Genomic DNA, 24,471 nt, shown 5'->3' with positions numbered 1-24,471 from the left:
CATAGATGACTCAGTCTGCTTGCATATCTCTTCTTTCAACAATTATTTGAGGGCTTGTCAGGAGCATAACATTATTCTGGATATTGGGGATACATTGGTTAACAGGACCAAAAAGGACCTTGCCCTCATTCTTGTTGAGAGTCAGAATATAATGAGTAAATAAATAAGCCTATGGAAGAAATAGAGTAGTAAAGGAGATAATGGGGTAGAACCTGCTATGTTGGGCATACTTTGAAATCTTTTTTGAGGAGGTGTTAAGCAGAAGTGTGATTTCCAGTCATGGAAAGAGCTAGGGATGAGTGAGGGATGAGAATGAGCAACAAAAGCAAAGGGCCTTAGGTATGAAAAGCATGGTGTGTTTGAGAAACCAGTAGAAGGTCAATGCAGCTAGAGTAGAGATTTTTCCATTTGTGGATCTGAAGACATAGGTGGATAGTTACCAGAACACAAACAAATGAGAGAAAAATAAATTAGACTACATCATACATATTTTTAAATTATTTATTTGCATGTATATATCAAGTTGCAAATGTATTTCTTATGTTGGTGATGATCAAAAAAGTTTGAAAGCTACTAGTCCAGCTATTCTCAACCTGTGGGTCGCGACCCCTTTGGGGGTCGAATGACCCTTTCACAGGGGTCGCCTAAGACCATCAGAAAACACATATATAATTACATATTGTTTTTGTGACTAATCACTATGCTTTAATTATGTTCAATTTGTAACAATGAATTGGGGGTCACCACAACATGAGGAACTGTATTAAAGGGTCACGGCATTAGGAAGGTTGAGAACCACTCACTAGTCTAAAGTATGGTGAATGCAGATGGACAGGAGGAGGAGATGAAATAATATAAGTTTTTTAAGTAAATTTTTTATTTTGAATAATTTCAGATTTAGCAAAAGGTTGTAAAGATAGTACAGTTATATATTAATCACCCAACTTCCTCTAATTTAACTCGGTACATTTGTCAAAACTAAGACTAACATCTGTACAACAATATGAACTAAACTTCAGATTTTATTCAGATTTCAACAGTTTTCCCACTAATGCCCTTTTCCTGTTTCAGGATCCAATCCTGGACACAACATTGCATTTTGTAAGTTTTTTTCTTTTGACTCGGTGCAGGAAAGTTTTCACAAAATGAGTCCAGGTGATTTTGAGATTATGTTTATTAAAGCTGAGGACAGTGAAACCAGAAAGAGTTTAGGATAAAGGAAGCATCGGGGGAGAGAGTAGGTGGGGCTGCTTTGGTTCTCTAGAAACCTTATAGGAAAGAAATGAGCCTAGCCAGGCTTACTTAGGCTCACTGGCAAGTCAGAGAAAAGGGGCCTTGGAGACAGAGACAGGTTCAGGGTGTTATCTTGGGATGAGCTGCAGCTGCCCCTTGCTCCCCGGGGCTGTAGGTCTCCTGGCAACCCTTACAGTTTAGGAGGCGCATACCTGAGAGGGAAGAAAGGCATGGGCATGCTCCCTGGAGAGGTGCCTAGTAGGTTTTGTTTTTAATACACTATATTATACCTACAAAGAGTATATTTAATAAAGTATAGATTTCGTTTAAGTGTGGCCTGGTCCTGGCCAGGTAGCTCAGTTGGTTAGAGCATCACCTCAATACACCAAGGTTATGGGTTCCATCCGGCAGTCAGGGCACATATAAGAATCAACCAATGAATGCATAAATAAGTGGAACAACAAATCCATGTTTCTCTCTCTCTCAAATCAATTTAAAAATATGACCTTTCATTGAAATTTTAAGAGAAAGTTTATTTAGAAAATTACAGAGGTAGTAGAAGTGAGCCAGAGGGGCTGCATAGGCTCAGGAAACAAATTACTGAGGCAGAAGGGCCCTTGGAGCTTAGGTGAGAGAAAGGCAAAGGTCCTGGAGGGAAGGGAAAGGCCAGTAGGTGCTCCAGAGAGGGAGAGGGAGCCAGGCCTGGTTTTTTAATTTGCTAGTTTTGGCACACTGGGCCAGCACCAGGCATGTTGAAGTTGTGGAAATTTAGTCCCTGGTTTTATTAGTTGACTCCTCACTTTGGAAAATTAGTTCAATTATGGTGATATTCATGAACATATATTCATGAATATACTAGAGGCCCAATGCCCCGCCCCCTTCCCTTGCTCCCGCAGTGCCCCACCACAGCGGGTCGCCTGCCATGTGTCTCCCCCCCCCCCACCCCCACCCCGTGGTCAGTGCACATCATAGTGAGTGGTCAAACTCCTGGTCTCCCGGTCAAACCTCCGAGGGGACAATTTGCATATTAGCCTTTTATTATATAGGATATATAGGGTATAGGCAGGGGCAGTGGAGTCTGGGAGGCCGGGACCAAAGCAGCATCAGAATAATTTTTCTATAATAAAATAATACTGAAGTGCAGCTGTGGGTGGGTTAATGAAGACTGGTGGGTAAGGCTCCCCTGACTGAAATTTTTAAATGGCAAAAGAATCAGGTTGTGGTTCTTCTGTCAGGGAATCATCACTAGGCACTATTTTATAGTCCTTTTAATTCTCAAAACAATCACGCGAAGTAGGTATTTACCTCCTCTCGCAAAGGCTTAAAGAAGCGAAGCAATCTGCACAAAGCGCCGCCGTGAGGGGTTGACCCAGATACCGGACCCATCCCACCAGGAGCGTCACTCTCCCAAGGTGGGGCTAGTGCGCCAGAGTCGCTCGCAGGGGCTCACAGCTCTTTTCACCACACACCGGGGCAACTTCCGGGAGATAGCCCGAAAACGTCAGTGCGCTTGCGCCGTCTCGCCCGTGACGTCACCACCCCATCCCGCCCCTTTTGGAACGCGGACCTGCGGAGCGGGCCGGCGGCCATTTTGTGAAGCGGCGAAAGAGGTGGTGGCTGCTGCTGCAGGCTCCGGAAAGCCGTTCGCGTAGGGGCTGTCGGCCGCGGGCGGAGGCGCTCTCTTGGGGAGTAACTCGGCTCTGGGTTCGGGTGCCGCGCAGTTCTCCCCGGTAAGACTCCCGCAGCCCCGGAACTGGCGGGGCTGTGCGGGGCTCGAGCCGCCCCTTGGTGGCCCGGGGCGGGGCCTTCGGAGGCCTCGGAGCCCGCCGCCGCGGGCGCCCCACACAAAAGGGTCGGGTGTGACTGCCGGCCGCCACTTGCACCCCTGAATCCTGAGAGTCTTCCAGAAGGACGCAAGAGACGATGAGCCTGCTTCCTGAAGGGGAGACGAGGCTGGAGGGAGGACGACCTGTGGTCTGAGAGGGAGGCCAGAGTTGGGTGGCCCAGCTGCAGTGAAAGCGTACCTACATCCTGCGTGAGCAAGGTTTTCCATGCTCCCGAAGCGGGCAGAGTTATAACTACATTTCTGGGCTCCGCAGTGAGGAAGGAGCTCATCTTGGGGAGGACACTCCCTCCGCCCCAAGTGGAAAGGAGGCCCGGTGGCTTACCAGGAAAAGGGACTCTAAGGAGGACACACCTGGGGCAGGAAGCTGCAGTCGGGTGCTTTCCTAGAAGTCTAGGGAAGAAGTTTCAGAACTGGTCGATTCCGTGGCCTGGAGGTGGAGGGGGTTGCAGTTGAAATGCCCCCAAAACCCGACGTTGGGGCGGGGTAGCCTTGAGGGTATGTGTCCCTTTGGAGAGCCGCCAGCACCGAAGGTCCGGTGGGATACGGAACGTGGGTGCTTTTGACGGAGAGTGAATTTGCTTTGGTGAAGGCTGGTCGTGCTGCTTTGCAGCCACGTGAAATGGGTGGGAGGAGCGATCAGGTTCTGCAGGTTAGTGACGAAGATGGACACTAGTGCAGAGGCTTAACTGCTGGATCGTCATGGTATGGGCTTTATGTGTGCCACCAAAGTGTGCCTTATCGTGAAGAATCTGAGGGTCCTGGGTGAGGGTTATTCTGGGTTATTCAGCGCTAAGCCGTATGCCGGGGGTGGTTGTATACTGAGAGTTGCAGGCTCTGTAGGAGAGATTTCTGGACTCTGAAATCCTTTGGCGCCAGGATCCCCAGACATGACCTGATGTAAATTGGGGTAGTTGGCAGGAACCATTCTGTATTATTCAAGATTAGGGTGATGCTATTCAGTATAACTGAAAAAAAAATTGCAATTGAAGTTTTGTTGGGGAGACATGTGACGGGAATATTTCTCTTAGAGCTCCTTGCTTGACTGGTTTAAAGTGGTGCCGTTTTTGGCAAATGCAGTATTAGGAACATGAATTGCCTTGGACTTTGTTGTATAATTTATATTGTTAATGCGTTTCAGAGCATTTTCAGTTGAGAAAAATTCTACAGGTCTGGACATATAGGTCGATCTTATTTTGTTTTAATTATAGAAATATAATACAAGACTGGTTGTACTTGTTTTTGAAATTTGGTAGCTTTGTTAGAATGGAGAATTTCTGGACGTTGTGGAAAGTAATTATGTTAAAGTATTTTCCAAGAATCTTAAAAAGAAGTTGGGAAGAACTGTTACAGGTGGTTAAAATAATTTTATGGTAACTTTTGAAGAAAATGAAATGTTTAGTGTGTTTATGTAAAAGTAGAGGATGTGCTTTTATTGCTGGAATGTTATTTTGAACAAAACGGAATGCATTTTTGTATCACCTTTATATGCTCGATCAAATATTTGATAATTTTGTTTATGGGTTGTAATGCATAATTTCAATTTTTCTACGTTCATATCTGTTAGGTGAAAATGTGAAACTTGAGAAACCATTGTGGTAGTTACTTGGAACATATTGTTATGTGCTAATAGCAGTATACTTCAGGCTTTCACTTTATTTGACATGCCAAATGTTTTGTTGCATATTGAGAATTTGGGGGCTCTTTGTACAAGTTTTAGATATGAAACTTGATTTTGTGAGCCAGTGTGTTCTAGGAGTTGAAATCCAGTGACAATTTCATACTGTTTTTATTCCATTTTGTAAAGACCCACTCCATCATTCAGTTTAGATGAATATTTTTTGTAGATGTTAGAGGAAGAACTTCTGTCAGTAGTGGTTGCACAAAAGGTGGTTTTAGATATCCTTCCCCAAAACGTACTTAATAAATGTCCTTGGGATAAATGAATATTGTTAAATGTTTCAGGTCAACTATGCAGAAAAATAACTTAATCTAATTTATAGTTATCTGATTTTACTATCACCACCCATATACCTTTTGGTTTGCAGAGTTAGTTAATTAAACTTAAAGCCAGCTTTTAAGATGTTAATACCAATAGTGATGGTGAATGAGGTCTGCTAGGTTAGAAGTAATAGTTACTTTGAAGTTTAAATCTAGTAAGATAATGAACATTTTTGTTGGCATTTGAGGGGGTATTGAAAAATTTAATATTAGTCTTTTTGCAGGAGGAATAAATATCTTATTTAGAAATGTCTTTTGATTTGTTGCCTTTGAATACTGACTGAAGGCTAATGGGAAAGTGTGCTATCAAAGGGATACATCTCCCTCAGTATCAGAATTGTTTCATTAAGATTGATCCCAGAATCTGAAATGTGATCCATTTGAAGATGGGAACAAAATCAAGTGGATGAAGCTGTATTTTTATTTGGTTGGTTTTGTTTTCTTTTTTGGTAATGCCTACCATAATTTTGATTATGCTGCTTATAGTGTTATGCCCATTATGATTGGTTTTCTCTGTTGCTCATCTCTCAGGTGAACATTTGAGGGGTACCGGTTTTTGATTCTTTTAAATCTAAAGAATTTAGCTCTGCTGTACTCTGGTTCTTGTTGTTTAAAGAGTAATTATTGAAGAAAGTTAAAATTCACTTTCAGATGTTTATTACCAGATGAAGAGTGGAAATGGTTAAGTTTGTGCTTTAGCTTCCTGATAAAAGAGGATTGTTGTCAGACATTTTATTCTGAAATTCCAAGTGATTGGAATGATTAGTAAATAAGAAAATCTGCCCTGTCATAATAATTTCTGTAGCAGATATTTGTAATTTGCGCATTTATGTATGTGGTATTTGTAAAACTGAAGCAAGACCACTGTTAAGACTAATTCCTTAACATAAAGTGGAAAAATGTACTAAAGCTTTTTTTATTAAAAAAAAAAGTTTTTTTTATTGATTTCAGAGAGAAAGGGAGAGGGAGAGAGGGATAGAAACATCAATGATGAGAATCACTGATCAGTTGCTTCCTGCAGGTCCCCAGCTGGAGATTGAGCCAGTAACCTGATATATGCCCTGACTGGAAATTGAACTGTGACCTCCGGGTTCATAGGTCGATGCTCAACCACTGAGCCACACAGGCCTGACCTAAAATAAGCTTTAGATCGGAAATGTAACAGTGGGCTTAATGGTAGATCAGGCCCATTTCCTCCTTCCCTACACTTACACTCTAGGCATAGGTAAAAACTGTATTTGCATAGAATTGTTTGTCTTATCCTGCTAAAATTAACCAAAGTTTAAGGTGATTGGAGTGGATTTTTCATTTTGATATCCTGCATTCAATTGCTGGTTGACATTTAGAACACAGGAATGAGTAGGTTTCCTGAAAAACAATGATGCCTTTATTAAATTATTGTGTTCTTTACAAAATTAGGTGTGGAAAGCAAAAGTACTTTAGTTCTCAGTTTATACTCCTTGCCTATATGAAGGTGGAAGTGCAGCAGCAAGAGTAGTGAAAGTCTGGCTTCTGGCCTGAACTTTCTGTGTACTTTTCTTTGGTATGGGATGAAATGGACTTTCCCCTTTGCTGAAATTCAAAAATTTCTGTCTAGATTGACTTGTTATTATTTTTTTTAATCTTTTTTATTTTTAAGATTGATTTTACACTTTAAATTGAACACATAAATCTTGAACTAGGTGTCTGATAGGTTCACCTGGGCCTTTGAACTTTTCCTTGTGGAATGAGATGTTTCCTTCTTTTACAGTTATTTCTGGCAATTCTGTAAACATTTCTGGGAATAAACTTGGTATGTTTCTTTCCAGATGGACATAAGGTGCTTTCTCAGGTCTGGAAAGGAAGAGACAAAGGAATCTGTTTCCCTTACCCATAGGGCACATGTCCTGGGCCCACACATCTTTTTAATTAGAACCTCCAGTAGTGGATCATCTGTTTATCTCAAGTACTTATCTAGAAAATTATCCTGGTTCTTTGGCTCATAGCCTCCACGTAAAGCAAGCTTTTTTTCTGTTTCACATTTCCCTTTGTGACTTGTTTAAATGAAGAGTTTGAAAACTCTTTAGACTTCATTAGGATCAATTTATACAATATAAAAGATTAATACAGTGCTCTGGCATTGTTTATATGATATTTGCATTGCTTTTGGTGGCAAAACAATCTCACTGTTCTTGAGTAATTTGAGAGTTACTTAGAAGATGTTTAGCTTGTCCTTTAGAAAAGTTGGGAGTAACACTAAAATTTTTAAATGTTTTGCTTTTTGAGATGATATTAAGATCACTGATGGTATCTTGATCTTGAAAGATAGTAGTTAAAAATGAGCATCACTGTAATAGTAATCTTAATACCTGACAGTGACCATTTTCTTCTACTTTATTTCTTTGAATTAAAAATGACCTTTTGAGTCTAGTTGTGGAATCATTTGGTCATTTATATTGCTTGTGAATTGTTCATTACTTGACCAGTTTGGGAAAAATTCCAGTGAAAGATGAGTGATCTGTTTTTACTTTGGGAAGTACTCTTAATATGCCAGGTGTTTTTAGGGATTTTTAAAAATAAGTTTCTTGGGACTGTTAGGATGTTAAAAGAAAAAGCACTTTTCCTTAATATTTTGAACCCCAGTGGTTTTAACTAAGAATTAGTTCTTATAGTCAGATCTGTCTCTATATTTTTGATGTTTGATGCTATTTTGGTGCAAAGGAAAATACATTGAAAGAGTTATTGCAATAATTTTCATTGGTACCCTTGAATTGATTGTCCTGGAACTGTTATTGTACAAACTTGTTATTGTGCTTTTTCATAAAAAAATTGGTGCAAACCTGAGAAAATAGTTTGTAGTTGGACTTGTGTTAGGGAATTTACTGGACTGCTTTAAATCAGGTGATAAAAGCACTTACCTGTTGTGATGCTGCGAGTTTTATGATTGCTTTAGTTTTTAATTCTTGGGCTAATTTGTGGCACATTGATGTATATAAATATATAATGTTTTGAGAAATACTCTAATTTGAAAGCAATACTGGGTAATAAGCATGTATAGAATTTTGGTATATGTCTTCTTCTCCTTCTCCTTCTTTTTATATACATTCTAATGAAGTACTCTGGTTTCAGATTTACCTTGGTAATGTACAGTTCAGTGTGGCCTGTGCGTGTTTTGTGTTTCCTGCATTGATTTTTGCCTCCATTTATTCTCTATTGCAGTCTAAAAGTTGGTTTTAATTGGTTGCCCACAGGATTGACATGGCCTCTACTTCTTGTTAAGAAAATACATCTCTTGTTTTATCAGGTAAGAGATTTTGAATAGAGGGTTTGCTTTTATACAAAATAAAATGAGATAGTTTATTAAATAACAAGAAAATATGTGTAGTAAATTGTGTTTTGTTTTGTTTTTTTAAACAAGCTTATTTAAAAGATAAAACAAGATAAGGATGGGGTGGGATGGATTGGGTATCATGGTGGAGGAACAGTTGTTGCTTCCTTTGGGGGTCAGTTTTATAGGGATGCATTTCTCCTGCTGAATTCCTAACTAGGCAGTAAGTAGCCGCTCCACCCCCCACCCCCAGTAGCGTTTAGACTAATTACAAATACAGGTGCTTATTATGGTTTTTAAAATATTTCTTAGAAGTATAGGCATAGATAATGAGTCATGTTTTAGAATACAAATTTTTACTTTAAAGGAACCTCAGTAATTGGAATCTCCGTCTTATTAAATAACCAAGGTAGGCTCCAGATAGTTTGAAATTATACTAGTATATCTGTCAAATAGGTACTTAGTAGCAGAATAGCACATCTTATTTCATATTTTTCAGACCTAAAAATGTCCTACATGGCTTTATGAAAAAAATCTTGTGCTCTACTTTGATTTATTCCTCAGCCCTTTTCTAGCTGGTAATCTGGGTAGATGTTGAATATCCTGTTTTCATGTGTACCTTGTACAGAGTTTAACTAAATCCCTTGACTTAGCAGCAAATGGTTTGAAGACTTTCTGTGTATGTCACTTTAACTCTGTGTTCAATTTTTATGTCTTTGGGACCATATCAAGTCCCATTTTTATTGCCTCAATGCAAACTAACATCTCTCTCTCACGTTGTTTTGGATACATAGAATACTGATGATGCTTCCTCCGTAGATAGTGATTAAATGATTAAGCATTTTTTGAAGTTGGACAGGAATGCTGTCTCAGTTTTGCTTGCATATAGCCAATATTGTAGAGCCAGGAATGTAATGGCTTGGAAGCTTCTTAATGAACTTCCTGATAGAGCTAAGTAGTAAATAAGGAGAAAAGAGTCCGTTGGTGTGATTGTTTTTTAGTATATTTCTTGTCGACTCTTGCAAACCAGTTATAAAAACTTCCCCACTCCGCCAGTTTTTGGTGTTTTATAATGGTCTCACAAGAGGATTTTCTGTTTGCTAATCCACCTTTCAGGATTAAATTTGAAGGTGGTGGTGGTGGTGGTGGTGGTGATGCTGGTGGTGGTGGTGGTGTGTGTGTGTGTGTGTGAGAGAGAGAGAGAGAAAACTGTCAGAGCCAAACAATATATTTCTCCTTTCTGTACAGCAGTCATAATGAGCTATAATTACAGATTTTTTTGCATTGAATTAATATTCATATAATATTTAACATTGAAAAACTGCTTTCATAGAGTTGTCGAGTTATTTACTTATTTATCTATTTTTAAATATATTATTGATTTCAGAGAGGAAGGGAGAGGGGAGAGAGATAGAAACATCAATGGTGAGAGATAATCGTTGATTCGCTGCCTCCTGCACTGCATGCCTCACACTGGGGATGGAGTCCGCAACCTGGGCATATGCCCTTGACTGGAATCAAATCCAGGACCCTTCAGTCCACAGGCCAAACCAGCTAGGGCGAATTGTAGAGTTTTTAGAGTTTGCAACAGGAAACTTTGCTCTTCTAGTGCCCTCATTTGAGAAGACACAACCAAAGCTCAAATACTTAATGATTTCCCTGAGGTCACAGAACATATATATATATATGTATATATATGTATATGTATATATTTTGTTGTTGTTGTTGTTTATCCTCACCCGAGGATATTTTTCCATTGATCTTTTTAGAGAGAGTGGGATAGAGAGGAGAAGAGAAGACAGAAACATTGATGTGGGAGAAACACATCGACTGGTTGCCTCCTACACATGCCCCAACCAGGGCCTGGGCTGGGGAGGAGCCCGCAACCAAGGTACATGCCTTTGACCAGAATCAAGTCCGGGACTCTTTGGTCCCCAGGCCAACCCTCTATCTACTGAGTCAGGTTTATATTTAAAAGTTGATTTTTAAGATGGCTTGGGCAACACCCTATGTTGTTGAGGACATAAAGTTCAAATTAATATTTTCTCAGTGCCAATAATTTGTTTTGTGTCGCTTTACAAAGACCTGCCATTGACATTTACTCTTATAAGCCATAAGAACTGAAATACTGAAATTTTACTTGAATCTAGGAGAAAGTTTTTGAAAAAATACTTCAAATTGATTTTTAGAGAGAGAAGAAGTGAGAGAGAAACATCCATCATCTGCCTCCTGCATGCCCCGCCCCCTACTGGGTTATGGAGCCCGAAACCTGGCATGTGCCCTGACTGGGAATCAAACAGGAAACCTTTTGGTGTATGGGTCAATGCCCAACCAGTTGAGCCATACCCGGCAGGGTGAGGATTATATCAAACTTTATTTTATTAGACATTATCTAAGGAGATCAGTGAGAACCCAGAAATTTCACAGGAGTTATGTTGGGCCAGAGACTACGCAATCACTGACTAAACTAAAGTTCATACCCTGGTTCAGTGGTTCTCAACCTTCTGGCCCTTTAAATACAGTTCCTCATGTTGTCTCACAACCATAAAATTATTTTCATTGCTACTTTATGACTGTAATGTTGCTACTGTTATGAATCATAATGTAAATATCTGATATGCAGGATGGTCCTAGGCGACCCCTGTGAAAGGGGTCATTCGACCGCCAAAGGGGTCGCGACCCACAGGTTGAGAACCGCTGTCCTAGTTGTTCTAAAACAAAAAAATACCTCTTTTCCAATATCAGCTCTTCCCTATGGGAAAAACAAAACATTTTTTTAACGGAAGGCTTGGGAATGAGTCATTGGACCTGAATTTTAATTAAAACAGCCATGATGAATGGTACTGTAACCAGGTTCTACTTTTTGAAGTGAATATAGATAACTAAGATTTTGGCTATTTTACTCAGTATTTCTTTAGGATTCTTAGCATGTATTAGCCTTGTTTGTAATAAATAATTTTATATGTAGCTTTCTTTAATAAATAAAGTTGCAAGGAAGATTGAAGAGTTGTAGGGGTGAAAAATGGAGTTCTCATTTGAGATTTGAAACTACTTTAGTGTTGAGTATTATTTTTAATTAATTAGTTTTCTGTGTTTGTTGGATTTTAGATTGAGCTACATAAAGTGATAATTCTATGAAGTTGTCAGGTTTATAAGGAAGATGCTATGCCAGTTTTAAATATTAATTTTGATGGATCCTTTGGATATTTTCCCCCTATAGATTATTGAATTTGTTTCCTGATTTGATTTACACATATCTTTTAAATCTTAAGTCTTATTTAAATCATGGTCTGAATGATGTAATTGGTGATTTACTGTCCTGCGGTGGTTTTTTTCCTGAAATTTTGAATCTTGGGGCTGAACTTCTAATTGTTTCCAGAATTAATTCCTTTTGGAAGTTGAAATTGTCTAGGTTTTACATTGTAAATGGTACATGATACTCAGTTTTTAGAATATTCAAATTTTAAAAAACGATATTGCTTGTGATAGTTTGAGGGATTATTTGAGGGCCCAATGTGGTAGCTGGTCATTCTTGTAGCTAAAAACTTGGTGTGATAAACAGGAGTCTGACCTGGCCGTTGCCTTTTCTCATCTGCAGGTGTGTGTGGTTTCAGCGCAGCATGGCTGTGGTCATCCGTTTGCAAGGTCTCCCAATTGTGGCGGGGACCATGGACATTCGCCACTTCTTCTCTGGATTGACCATTCCTGATGGGGGCGTGCATATTGTAGGGGGTGAACTGGGTGAGGCTTTCATCGTTTTTGCCACTGATGAAGATGCAAGGCTTGGTATGATGCGCACAGGTGGTACAATTAAAGGGTCAAAAGTAACACTGTTGTTGAGTAGTAAAACGGAAATGCAGAATATGATTGAACTGAGTCGTAGGCGTTTTGAAACTGCCAACTTAGATATACCACCAGCAAATGCTAGTAGATCAGGACCACCACCTAGCTCAGGAATGAGTGGCAGGGTTAACTTGCCTACAACAGTACCCAGCTTTAATAATCCTTCACCCAGTGTAGTTACTGCCACCACTTCTGTTCATGAAAGCAACAAAAACATACAGACATTTTCCACAGCCAGCATAGGAACGGCTCCTCCAAATATGGGGACTTCATTTGGGAGCCCAACGTTTAGCTCAACCATTTCAAGTACAGCCTCTCCAATGAACACAGTCCCACCACCACCAATTCCTCCAATTCCAGCGATGCCATCTTTGCCACCAATGCCATCCATTCCCCCAATACCAGTTCCTCCTCCAGTACCTACTTTGCCTCCCGTGCCTCCAGTGCCCCCAATTCCCCCAGTCCCTTCTGTGCCACCCCTGACTCCACTGCCACCTATGTCGGGCATGCCGCCCTTAAACCCACCACCTGTGGCACCTCTGCCTGCTGGAATGAATGGCTCTGGAGCACCTATGAATCTGAACAGTAACATGAACCCTGTGTTTCTGGGTCCATTGAATCCTGTTAACCCTATCCAGATGACTTCTCAAAGCAGTGTGAAACCACTTCCCATCAACCCTGATGATCTGTATGTCAGTGTGCATGGAATGCCCTTTTCTGCAATGGAAAATGATGTCAGAGATTTTTTTCATGGGCTCCGTGTTGATGCAGTGCATTTGTTGAAAGATCATGTAGGTCGAAATAATGGGAATGGATTGGTTAAGTTTCTCTCCCCTCAAGATACATTTGAAGCCTTGAAACGAAACAGGATGCTGATGATACAACGTTATGTGGAAGTTAGTCCTGCGACAGAGAGACAGTGGGTAGCTGCTGGAGGCCATATCACTTTTAAGCAAAGTATAGGACCCTCTGGACAAACCCATCCCCCTCCTCAGACACTTCCCAGGTCAAAATCGCCCAATGGGCAGAAAAGGTCAAGGTCAAGATCACCACATGAGGCTGGTTTTTGTGTTTACTTGAAAGGGCTACCATTTGAAGCTGAAAACAAACATGTCATTGATTTTTTTAAAAAGTTGGATATTGTGGAAGATAGTATTTATATCGCGTATGGACCCAATGGGAAAGCAACTGGTGAAGGCTTTGTGGAGTTCAGGAATGAGGCTGACTATAAGGCTGCTCTGTGTCGTCATAAACAATACATGGGCAATCGTTTTATTCAGGTTCATCCAATTACTAAGAAAGGTATGCTAGAAAAGATAGATATGATTAGAAAAAGACTCCAGAACTTCAATTATGACCAGAGAGAAATGATGTTAAATCCGGAGGGGGATGTCAGCTCTACCAAAGTCTGTGCTCACATAACAAATATTCCATTCAGCATTACCAAGATGGATGTTCTTCAGTTCCTAGAAGGAATCCCAGTGGATGAAAATGCTGTCCATGTTCTTGTTGATAACAATGGGCAAGGTCTAGGACAGGCATTGGTTCAGTTTAAAAATGAAGATGATGCACGTAAGTCTGAACGCTTGCACCGTAAAAAACTTAATGGGCGAGAAGCTTTTGTTCATGTAGTTACTCTAGAAGATATGAGAGAGATTGAGAAAAATCCCCCTGCCCAAGGAAAAAAGGGGTTAAAGATGCCTGTGCCAGGTAATCCTGCAGTTCCAGGAATCCCAAGTGCTGGAGTGCCTAGTGCCGGAATGCCCAATGCAGGAATGCCCAGTGCTGCAATGCCCGGTGCTGGAATGCCCGGTGCTGGAATGCCCAGTGCCGTAATGCCTAGTGCTGGAATACCCAATTCGGGAATGCCCAATGTGGGGATGCCCAATGCGGGGATGCCAAGTGTGGGGATGCCCAATTCGGGGATGCCCAACGCGGGAATGCCCAATGCAGGAATGCCTAATGCAGGAGGTGAAGAGCATGCCTTCCTGACTGTAGGATCTAAGGAGGCCAATAACGGGCCTCCATTTAATTTTCCTGGTAATTTTGGTGGGCCAAATGCCTTTGGACCACCACTGCCTCCTCCAGGATTAGGAGGAGCCTTTGGTGATGTTAGGCCTGGTATGCCTTCAGTTGGAAATAGTGGTTTGCCTGGTCTGGGACTGGATGTTCCAGGTTTTGGAGGTGGACCAAATAATTTAAGTGGGCCAGGATTTGGAGGGGGTCCTCAGAATTTTGGAAATGGCCCTGGTAGCTTAGGTGGTCCCCCAGGCTTTGGAAGTGGCCCTCCGGGTCTTGGAAATGCCCCAGGCCATTTGAGTGGACCACCAGCCTTTGGGCCTGGGCCCGGGCCCGGGCCTGGTCCAATCCACATTGGTGGTCCCCCTGGCTTTGGATCTAGTTCTGGAAAACCAGGACCTACAGTAATTAAAGTGCAGAACATGCCCTTTACTGTGTCTATTGATGAGATTTTAGATTTCTTTTATGGCTATCAAGTGATCCCAGGCTCAGTTTGTTTAAAATACAATGAAAAAGGTATGCCTACAGGAGAAGCCATGGTGGCCTTTGAATCTCGGGATGAAGCCACAGCTGCTGTCATTGATTTGAATGACAGACCTATAGGCTCAAGGAAAGTAAAACTTGTATTAGGATAGCTATTCAAATCAATTCTTTGTAGGGTAGATATTCATAGTGTTGTGATTAATGCATCCAGATTGTTTTCCTAGTATTTCCAGGTTAGAACCTGTGGATTGTTTCTATTGCATATAGATTGGTTTTCATAACATAGAGCATTGGTTGACTGTTTACAGAAGACTCACAACCAGGATAAACATTGCTGTATGTTATAGTAAAACTGTGTGGAGAGAACACAAAAATGATTTTGGCATACCATTAGAGAAACGATTTGTAAAACTCAAATGATGACATAAAGCTTATCAAGGAGTCTAGATTGGTTTTGTTTTGTACCATATGGGATGAAGAAAATAGAATTGTCAATAGAGCTCATTAAGGGTGCTCTTGCCAGCTGCTGAAAAATAGAAGTTGGTTACTCTTGGAATTTGGTTTAAAGCTGGACAGATTTGCTTTGTTATAGGATCAAAGCTTTGTCTAAAGTCTTTATTTTCTTTTAAAATTAAATAAAATCTCTGTATACAGATTCACTGTATGTACCTTTATTGCTTTTTGAGGGTTCTTGCTGTATAGACAGTCCTGCTTCTGAAGTTGCTGCTTTGTTTGCCTAACTGACTCATTTGTAAATGAGCAGAACTGTTTTGTTATATTTTTTTAATATAAAACTCCACACTTGGTTTGTGCTATAACCTTGAATTTTGATTTCTAATGTCACACTTAAAACTGTGGAATAAGACTTTGCCACAAAAATAAAATACGGAGTTCTCTACCTACCAGAGCCTTTTTGGTTTGACTGCCAACTTTTAGTTCAGTCAGTTTAAAAATTGTTCATGTTGTTTGAATGGCTTCAAAAACCAGAAACTGCTTTTATAATCATTGTTTAAGATTCCTGATTTGAAGTCCAGTTCGTGATGGACTAATGTTCTGACAATTTCTTTCTGTCCCAAATTTATGAAATTTTGACCTATAACTAAACACAGAGAGTCCATTCATAAAAAAGATTATTACATCTAGGTTTTTAAAATTGAAGTTGAAATTGTTAGCTGTGTTAGCAATAGTGTTATAGAAGAAAAAAAATCCAAGCTGGTTTGTAGATTCATATGCATTTAATCCTGTTACTTGGAGGCTTTTGGTCTAGTAATTTGATCAGGAGCCCGTTTACAAAAATTCTTCATGTAGAATATAAGTGCAGCTGCCAGAGGGGAGAGAATTGAGACCCCTTGCCCTTTCATATTATTTTCTTTGGCATTCAGGACACTAAGGCAGGAGGACCACATGGGTTCTGGTCGATAAGTGTCCTTGTCATGAAAAACATTTGCCTTACAATGTCTTGCTCACTGCCACAAAGGCTCTACTTATGGTTACTTTCCTTCTTACTTAAAATATTCTAAGGAACTGCCACGTAATAAACATGGTTTGAATGGGAGATTGGGGAGATATCATGAAAAACAAATTTTGTCTTTTACATGGGCCTCTGTCTTGGTTTAAAACACCCTCAACATTTCCTAACAAATCAATGTACTTACAAAGGGGTCAGCCTTTTAAAAGCAGTGTTTCTGGGGGCCTTGCCATTTTTGTGTTGCAAGTCAGTGGAACACTGAAATACAAGCGCCGTGTAATTTAGAGTTAAGAGTGGCAACAGTTTCATTTGTGTGGTAAGATTTGGAAAGCCTTTCATCACTACAATATTAGAGGATTGACGTACAGGATTTTTGTGTAGGGGAAGGATTGGTTAGACTTTCAAAAAAGACATGGCTGTGTTGTGGGTCTTGATAATTCACGAATACAAATTTGCTTTGACAGATCACTAGATATTTCCTCCTCAATTGAAAAAAAGTAATATGATGTTTGTATATGCTGTTCAATTTAAGTTTTCTGTTAAGTAATCATTTCTCATTCCAAGGACAGAATGCAAAAAACTTCAGCACTGTTTATAGGAGTTTGATTTCAACTGCAGATTATTTTCCCCACTGGAAAGCTGACAATTTTTATTTTAGAAAAATAGGTTGTTTGAAGATGAAAGTCTTTTATCTTTTTTCACAATTTATTTTGGTTATATGTTCGTACATTCTTATTAAATATTTCACATACTTTATTGCAACCATTTTGTTATTTCTACATCTTAGATAAATGCTGAAAAGGGATACTTGATTTTTTTGTTCACCAAATTAAATAAATTAAGAAAATAGTGGTTGTGTAGAAATTGGAGAGAACTGTTTCATATTTGGTTGAATCACAACAATGCTTTTCTTGTTGTGAAATGTAATTAAATGCGTTGCCCTTTGGAACTTGATTTTTGTGTATTTGAGACTTATTACGTATCACATAGTGCTTACTGCTAAGCATACTGTTCATCTTGTGCTGGGCATTGGAGTTTGAGTTTTTAAAAAATTCTTGAAAATATGTTTTATGAAACTATTCATACATCTTTTTTGCACATTTTCTTATACGGAGTAGGTTTTGGGTGATAATTTACATTTTCTTATTTGCTTTGTATGATATGAAGGATCTGTAAAGCTTTGCTCAAAGTTGTGCATTTGTAAACATATTTACAATTTTATGTGTAAACTTTATTGTGTTTTGGTGACTGACATTAATGGAAGAGAATCTTTTCCATTAGGTCTAATATTTTTTCTACATCTCCCCCCCCTTCCCAGCTGGTGGTGGTGGTGGGTGTGTGTGTGTGTGTGTGAGTGTGTGTGTGTGTGTGTGTGTATATATATATACGCGCGCGCGCATGCGCATGGGGAGTTGTTTTAAATGGTTTAAAGGATTAGAGAAATCTACAAAATGTATTTTATAAGTAAACAAATTTGTAAACTTTTTTTGAACTTTAGTGAAACATTTAGTTCACAAGCAAAATTTGGAGACGTGTTTTGTATATACACTATAGTTTGGACATGCAATTATTAGCGACTTTTTAAAAAATGCAACACGGTTGAGTGAAATGTAGTTTCTAGCTTTGTGCTCCAAGTTACCAAAGCAATGCAGTGACAGTGAAATTGCTTTATATTTCCACTGGGAAACTTTTATTCAAAACTTCAGAGAGTAATATTTATCATAATCCTGTCAGTTTTAAGCCACTGGATAAAAATCCAGTGCTGTGTATGGAAGTAAGCACACAACATTCTGGGTGGAAATACCTTGGATAAAAATAAGGATGCATGAAATCCTTAATCAAACTTCGAGTCCCTTTTATTGAATTCTGTCATTGTGTACAGGTGTGGGTCAACATTTAAAAATAAATACGCTCATTAGTTGCAAGAACATTTAAAAAGCAAGTAAAGAAAATGTGAAAATTGTTGGTAGTCAGATCTTCTGGAAAGAATTTCTGGCAATGATCACTTTTAAAATTACCACTCTTGCTCAAATTACCACATTTAAATAGTTTTACTGACAGTTCTATAGTGGTTCATACTTCAGAAACCAAACACAATAAAACTCATTGCCAATATGGCCAAAAATTGCCAACAAATATGGCCTTGGCATCATTCAGCACGGGTTTTTGTTTATAAAGATGAAGTCTTGGATACTGTTCAATAAACTTGTCACAAAATAAAACAGGCTGATGCTTTCAATGCTTTAATTGTACAAGAAACTCTAATGAGCTATACCATCAGGTTTGCGTGTTGTTGCTTAACACCTGAAAATATTTTGTGCCTTTGGAAAGGTGGATTTGGTGATCTTGGAGGTAGCAGTTGTTGCTTATCCTTGTCCACTAATGCAGAAGTATGGGAAGAAGAGGATACCTGGAACGGCAGGGAGGAAACTTGATTCTAGGTTGAATCTGTGGTATTAACCCTTTAAGACTTTTATTATATGTGTTTTGCTAGCAAGCCCAGTTCATTATGTGGACTCGACAAGAAACCAGATGCTCCTTTTCCCAGGAGTCTTAAAGTGGGCTGTGAATTGTCTTTTTAAAAAACTGATTAGGAAATGGGAAAAGAAATCTTCAGAATACATTGTCAATCGCACATACCTTAAAAGCTGTGTTTGTTTGTTTTTCTTATTTATTTGTTTTTTGCATTAGTGTATTTGAGGTGGGAAAGAGGAGGGAGAAATCAAAAATCTTGCTGCTCTCTGACATTGATGCTCTGGTTTTGTCCCTTCCACATTTATTCAACTTCTGCTGAAATAAACAAACATGAAAAGTTTTCATAAGCTTCACAAGGTCCTTTAAAGTTAAAAAAAAAAAAATCTGGTTTGGAGTTGCAGAGAAATTTGTGAGCTTTTCTTTTAAACAAAGCTCTTGAAAAATACAACTTTTACTTTTATCATGAAAGAATTTTAGCCTGTATTTGAGTTTGAGTATACAGATTGTATTAGAAGGGTTTAGACTGGACAACTCTGGGTAGTTGGTGAGCTGTTTTAAAATTATGAAGGTTCAACTAAGCATTTGAAAAATCACAGAGTGAAATCAGCTGACTACAGAGATCCAGAATGGCCTTTATGATCTTAAAGAGGTTAACTGTGTGCTAATAATAAGTCCTTTCTTGTTCAGGTGAGATCATTCACTTCTATCACTCACTGTCCATTTTTCAACATTTTGTAGCAAGTAATAGTTTATCAGTTACATACATCCCCACCATTCTCCCTATTTTCCAAAAGTAGAGCTTTTATGGGATATGGTTCAATGAAAACTTAAGGCTATCCTTTTTAATTAAAAAATTGTTTGATTTCAGTGTCATCTTTTATAACAAAATCTGATCGATTCACTTATTGTAAAATGTTCTGGAAAGAGTACTCTGGTGGTGGCACAGTTCTCTGATGCTGTAGGACTTTTCTGGGAAAACCCTTCTGTTCAACAACATAAGCAAGTTCAACTCTTATTGGTGCCTGCTCACATAAAGGTTAATTCTTTGCTGTTCTTGGATTTATTCTTGTTGAGCTACTTTGTGCCAGAGGACTCATAAGCATCCTAGACTTGGCTTCTTTCTGGATCTACATAACTAGCAACAAACAACTAAGGTGGCACTGCTGTTCTGCATATTGTTCTACTCCTAAAGAGTTCAGAAGGGGCAAAAAGCCACCTGCTGCTGCAAGCATTCTAGACATAAGGGCAGCACTCTAAAATCTGAGGGTAGGAAATAGTGCTGGGGAAAATCTCATTAACTATATTCCTTGAATTTTGTCATGAGGCCCTTGGACCTTCTCCCAATAAAAGTGATAGGTCATAGAGACTAAACAAATTCCAGTTGTGGAGAAGTGGCACAGCAGAACACTGGAGTTGCTGATCCAGATATCTGGACTCAGACATTAGAAATTTAATAGTTTAAAGTCTCTTTTCCTGATCAGTAACTGAAGCTTGCTGTTTAATGTTAAGAGAAGGAAGAGATGACTATTTGGGGGAAAACAGAGCTATGACCAGCAGAGAACATAATTCAATATGGACAGAGTCAAAGATGTTGAATAAGCATAACATCCCAGGAGTGAGCTACCCTGTATTGAAACAGGCTGTTTCATTCCTTCTCAATTCTAATATTGCCAGTTTCCCCCCTTTAACCACTTACATAGTAAATCTGCTGGTAACCAGGACTATGAGTTTTACTTAAACTGAAGCCCCTCACTGCTATCTCTATAGCCCTAGCTTCCTAATTGGAGTGAAGGAGGCATGAATTCACACATGACTCCTGATTAGTAAATAAGCTTACCCAGTTAGGCATTTGTGCTGTATATCAAATGTAACAACCACATTTGTGCTACAAGTCACTTGTTAGTCCTCACAGAAATTCAGCTACTTACGGAGTCTTAAGTCATAACAACTGGTGCTACTGCTGATTTTCTTTTTCCTTTTCCACTTGGAGTGAGTTAATGCCACTACACTCCCCCACACATTGGGTTGCAATACAGAGGGTTATGTCCTTTTTACATAACTCCCTTCTGTGGTGTGGATCTGTGGGACCAACAGGGTCTCTGCTACGGATATGGCTAAAGTGGGAAAATTAATGTTCCTCTTGCTACTGAAGTAGATACTGCCAATTACCTCTGCTTCTATGACTATTGAATTGACAGGTTGGAATTGGAAACATCTATTGCCTCCCAGCTTTTAAGACAATTTCACACGGACATACAGTCAGCCATAGCTGTAAAACTTGATAATTAAGTTTTGAGCAATGTTGTGCACTTAGCACTTAGATGCTGTGGTAGAAAAGGAAGCAAAATTAGAGGCCTGTTTTTAAAGACTTTAAGGTCTTAAACTACACAAATAAATGTGTGGTTGCACTAGGCATGTATGAGATACACTTATGTCCCACAGGAACTATATAAAGGTTTTCCTGGCCAATTGCTAAATGGTCAGACAGAAGTATAATGGGAGCCTTGTTTGTAACCTGAGGGAAGGTGTGATGTCTATCCAAGGTGTGTTGGGGGAGGGGGGGGGCAATATGTTAATTTAGTAAAAGGAAATGATGAAGAGTGTGGGAGAACATAGTGGCACTCTCTAAAATAGTGTTTGTCCTAGAAGCTTTTAAAGTCCTATATAATACCCACAGCCCAAGTAGTCTCAGCAGGCTAGGCAGGCAGGAAGGGGTTGGTTCTAGTGTTCTGGCCCAGCAGAAGGATAGAATCTTTAATCTTTTTAATAACCTTTTAACTAGCTGCCCAAAATCATTTTTTATTAATGCTCTAAGACAGCAGTTCTCAACCTGTGGGTCACGACCCCTTTGGCGGTCGAACGACCCTTTCACAAGGGTCGCCTAAGACCATCCTGCATATCAGATATTTACATTATGATTCATAACAGTAGCAACATTACAGTTATGAAGTAGCAACGAAAATAATTTTATGGTTGGGTCACAACATGTGGAACTGTATTTAAAGGGCCAGAAGGTTGAGAACCACTGCTCTAAGACATTCATAAATACTTCAGAATTTCCCCATCAATTTAACTACTTATATGCAGTTGACTACCTGAAGTTTCTCTAGTTTTGGATCCGTTCGATACAGAATTTTTAACATTTTTGGTATGAAATGTCAATCTTGTGGTCCTTGTTCTAGATCAGCACTGTCCAACAGAATTTTCTCCAATGGAAATGTCCTTATATGCACTAATATGGTAATTATTGGCCACAGTAGCTACTATTAAATATAAATAGCCACATGTAGCTAGTGCCTACTGTATAGAATAACAACAGAAACATTTCCATGTCTGGTCTTTGGAGTTTTCTGTTAGGCAACACTGTCCAATAGAAATGAGTCACTTGATGTCAGTTAAATTTTTCTAGTAGCCACATTTAAAATGTCAAAAGAGCCCTGCTTGGTGTGGCTTGGTTGAGCGTTGTCCTGTGCACAAAAAGGTTTTTGGTTTGATTCCTGATCAGGACACATGCCTGGTTGCAGCTTGATCCCCAGAATGGGGCATGCAGGAGGCAGATGATTGATGTTTCACTCTCACATCAATGTTTCCATGTCCATCTCTCTCCCTCTTCCTTTCTGTCTCTCTCAAAACCAATAAATATTATTTTAAACGTCAAACAAGTGAAATTAACTTTAATAATATATTTAGTCCAGTAGATCTGAAATGTTACCTTTTCAACATACAATATAAAATTGAGATAGTGTATAATCTTTTTTGTACTAAGTTTTCAAAATACAACGTGTATTTAATACCACATAGTGGTTTGAACTAAAGTACATTTCAAGTGCTCAATAGCCAGATGTGGCTTGGAGATATTCTAGCACACATTTATATTTAAAATGTTATTCCCTGTCATTTCTCTTTTATTTCTGTTGCCTCTTTTAGCTATTGCTTTCTTTCGAGTATTTGAATTTTGTTGTATTCTTCCTAGAATGTTTCCCCCTCCTGCTTTGTTTGCAGTGTTTTTGGAGAACTTGTCTCAGTTACCTTTTTCATGGACCACACTGGAGGCTACCTAGGTGACAGTTGTATATGATAAAATTACTAATCCTGCACCAGAAGCAGCAGAACTAGAATCTCACACCCCATTCACAATGGCAAGTGAGCAAATAAGTATATCTATCTATTGTCAAAATCCTCCCTTTTTTGTTACTCAGCTTCCTTAACATACAAATTCTGAGCAGCCCATCTTAAGATCTTCCATGTATCCCAAGTGAATTCCAGTGAAGAGGGCTGGCATGAACAGTAGATAGGTTTATTTTCAAAGGGCTCTGATCTGCTCCTTTTGTTCATTCACTCAACTCCTGTGCCATAGGTCACATTGCACACTGGAGATGCATAAATTCTCGCTAAGCCATAACTGGTTTAGCTCAGTGGATAGAGCGTCGGCCTGCGGTCTAACGGGTCTCAGGTTCTGTTCTGGTCAAGGGCATGTACCTTGGTGTGGGCATATCTCCAGTAGGGGGTGTGCAGGAGGCAGCTGATCGATGTTTCTCTCTCATTGATGTTTCTAACTCTCTATCTCTCTCCCTTCCTCTCTGTAAAAAATCAATAAAGTATATTTTTAAAAAATTCTCGTTAATGCCCTTGCCCTGGAGATAGATGCTCGGGAGGTGGTTTAGTACTGTTGTCTTAGACACTGGAGGCAACAGAGGCAGTGGTCTCATTAAAAGAAGAATCGGCTGCCCAGTAGATGTTCTTTGAAATTTTTGGTATAAATCACATTTCCTGAGGTGAATACTATTATTTGCTGTATTCATGCTTTTTAAAGTTTATTCCTTTGATTAAGTCCTATAAATGTGGAGTCCAGCAATTCCTCCATTCCTGCCCTGGCGGTCAAATGTGTGGTATTTTCCATCTGTATGCAAGGCTACTCAGTATTGGTCATTGGAAGAGGCCACATGAGCCTTACTGCTCTTTAGTGACCAGGTGGATTTCAGAATGGATGGATTTCAAGGTGTGCGCTGTTGTTAGAGTCGATATAGAAATCACATTCTCATGGAATCTGTGGTCCATCAGTTACTGTTTGTCCAGGACTAGTCATTTCCTTTGGCCTCAGTGTTCTACAGAATGGGATTAAGCTAGATAATTTCATTATATTCAGTTTTAAGGTGCATGAACTTAGCCATTCTATTTCTTATTTATTTTCAGTATATTTTCATTGATTTCAGAGAGGAAGGGAAAGGGAGAGACAGAAACATCAACGATGAGAGAATCATTGATCAGCTGCCTCCTGCACAACCCCCTACTGGGGATTGAGCCCACAACCCAGGCATGTGCCCTTGACCAGCATTGAACCTGGGACCCTTTAGTGCACAGGTCGACACTCCATCCACTGAGCTAAACCGACTAGGGCTATTTGTTTTTCTTCAGTTAAATCTTTATTGTTGAAAGTATTACATAAGTCCCCTTTCCCCCACTACTAACCCTTTCTAGTTCCCACCCTCAGGCCTTCACCACCCTATTGTCTGTGTCCATGGGTTATGCATATAAGTTCTTTGATTAATCTCTCCCCCAGCCCCCTGGGAAATCTAGTGGTTTGAACCTTACTTAAACTAAAGAGAGATAGGCCAGTGGAACTCAGAATTTTGGTCTTGCTATTTGCTCTACTGCATTTTCTGAGTGATAGCTGTCCTACACTGCAGCTTGAGAATTTCACTAGGAGAAAAAAGAGGAAGGGTCTTCATTTCCTCTTTTGGAGAAAGAGGGTCTTCATTTCTTCAGTTAGGTTCTCTAGAGCAGGTAGACCAGAAGCAT

General features: G+C 39.5%; 1 protein-coding gene across 9 annotated transcripts in view; it reads left to right on the top strand.

The window, feature by feature from the left end:
• The first annotated feature begins 2,785 nt into the window (after nt 1-2,785).
• Nucleotides 2,786-24,471, top strand: part of LOC132239563 (copine-1) — a 38,928-nt gene continuing 17,242 nt past the window's right edge. Inside the window, exons 1-4 of one of the 9 annotated variants that reach the window (XM_059705994.1) lie at nt 2,786-2,963; nt 8,276-8,360; nt 10,154-10,275; nt 11,983-13,799. In XM_059705994.1, the coding sequence (XP_059561977.1) occupies nt 10,232-10,275; nt 11,983-13,799 (1,861 nt within the window). In that variant the 5' untranslated portion in view covers nt 2,786-2,963; nt 8,276-8,360; nt 10,154-10,231. Of the gene's footprint in view, nt 2,964-8,275; nt 8,361-10,153; nt 10,276-11,982; nt 15,632-24,471 lie in introns of those variants that run through there. The other 8 variants (XM_059705991.1, XM_059705997.1, XM_059705993.1 and 5 more) reach the window with 8 other exon arrangements.

This window comes from Myotis daubentonii, chromosome 8, assembly GCF_963259705.1.
Source record: "Myotis daubentonii chromosome 8, mMyoDau2.1, whole genome shotgun sequence".
In the NCBI taxonomy this organism is placed as follows: Eukaryota; Metazoa; Chordata; class Mammalia; order Chiroptera; family Vespertilionidae; genus Myotis; species Myotis daubentonii.
Note: the sequence above shows the minus strand (reverse complement) of the source record. Positions and strands in the feature narration are given on the sequence as shown.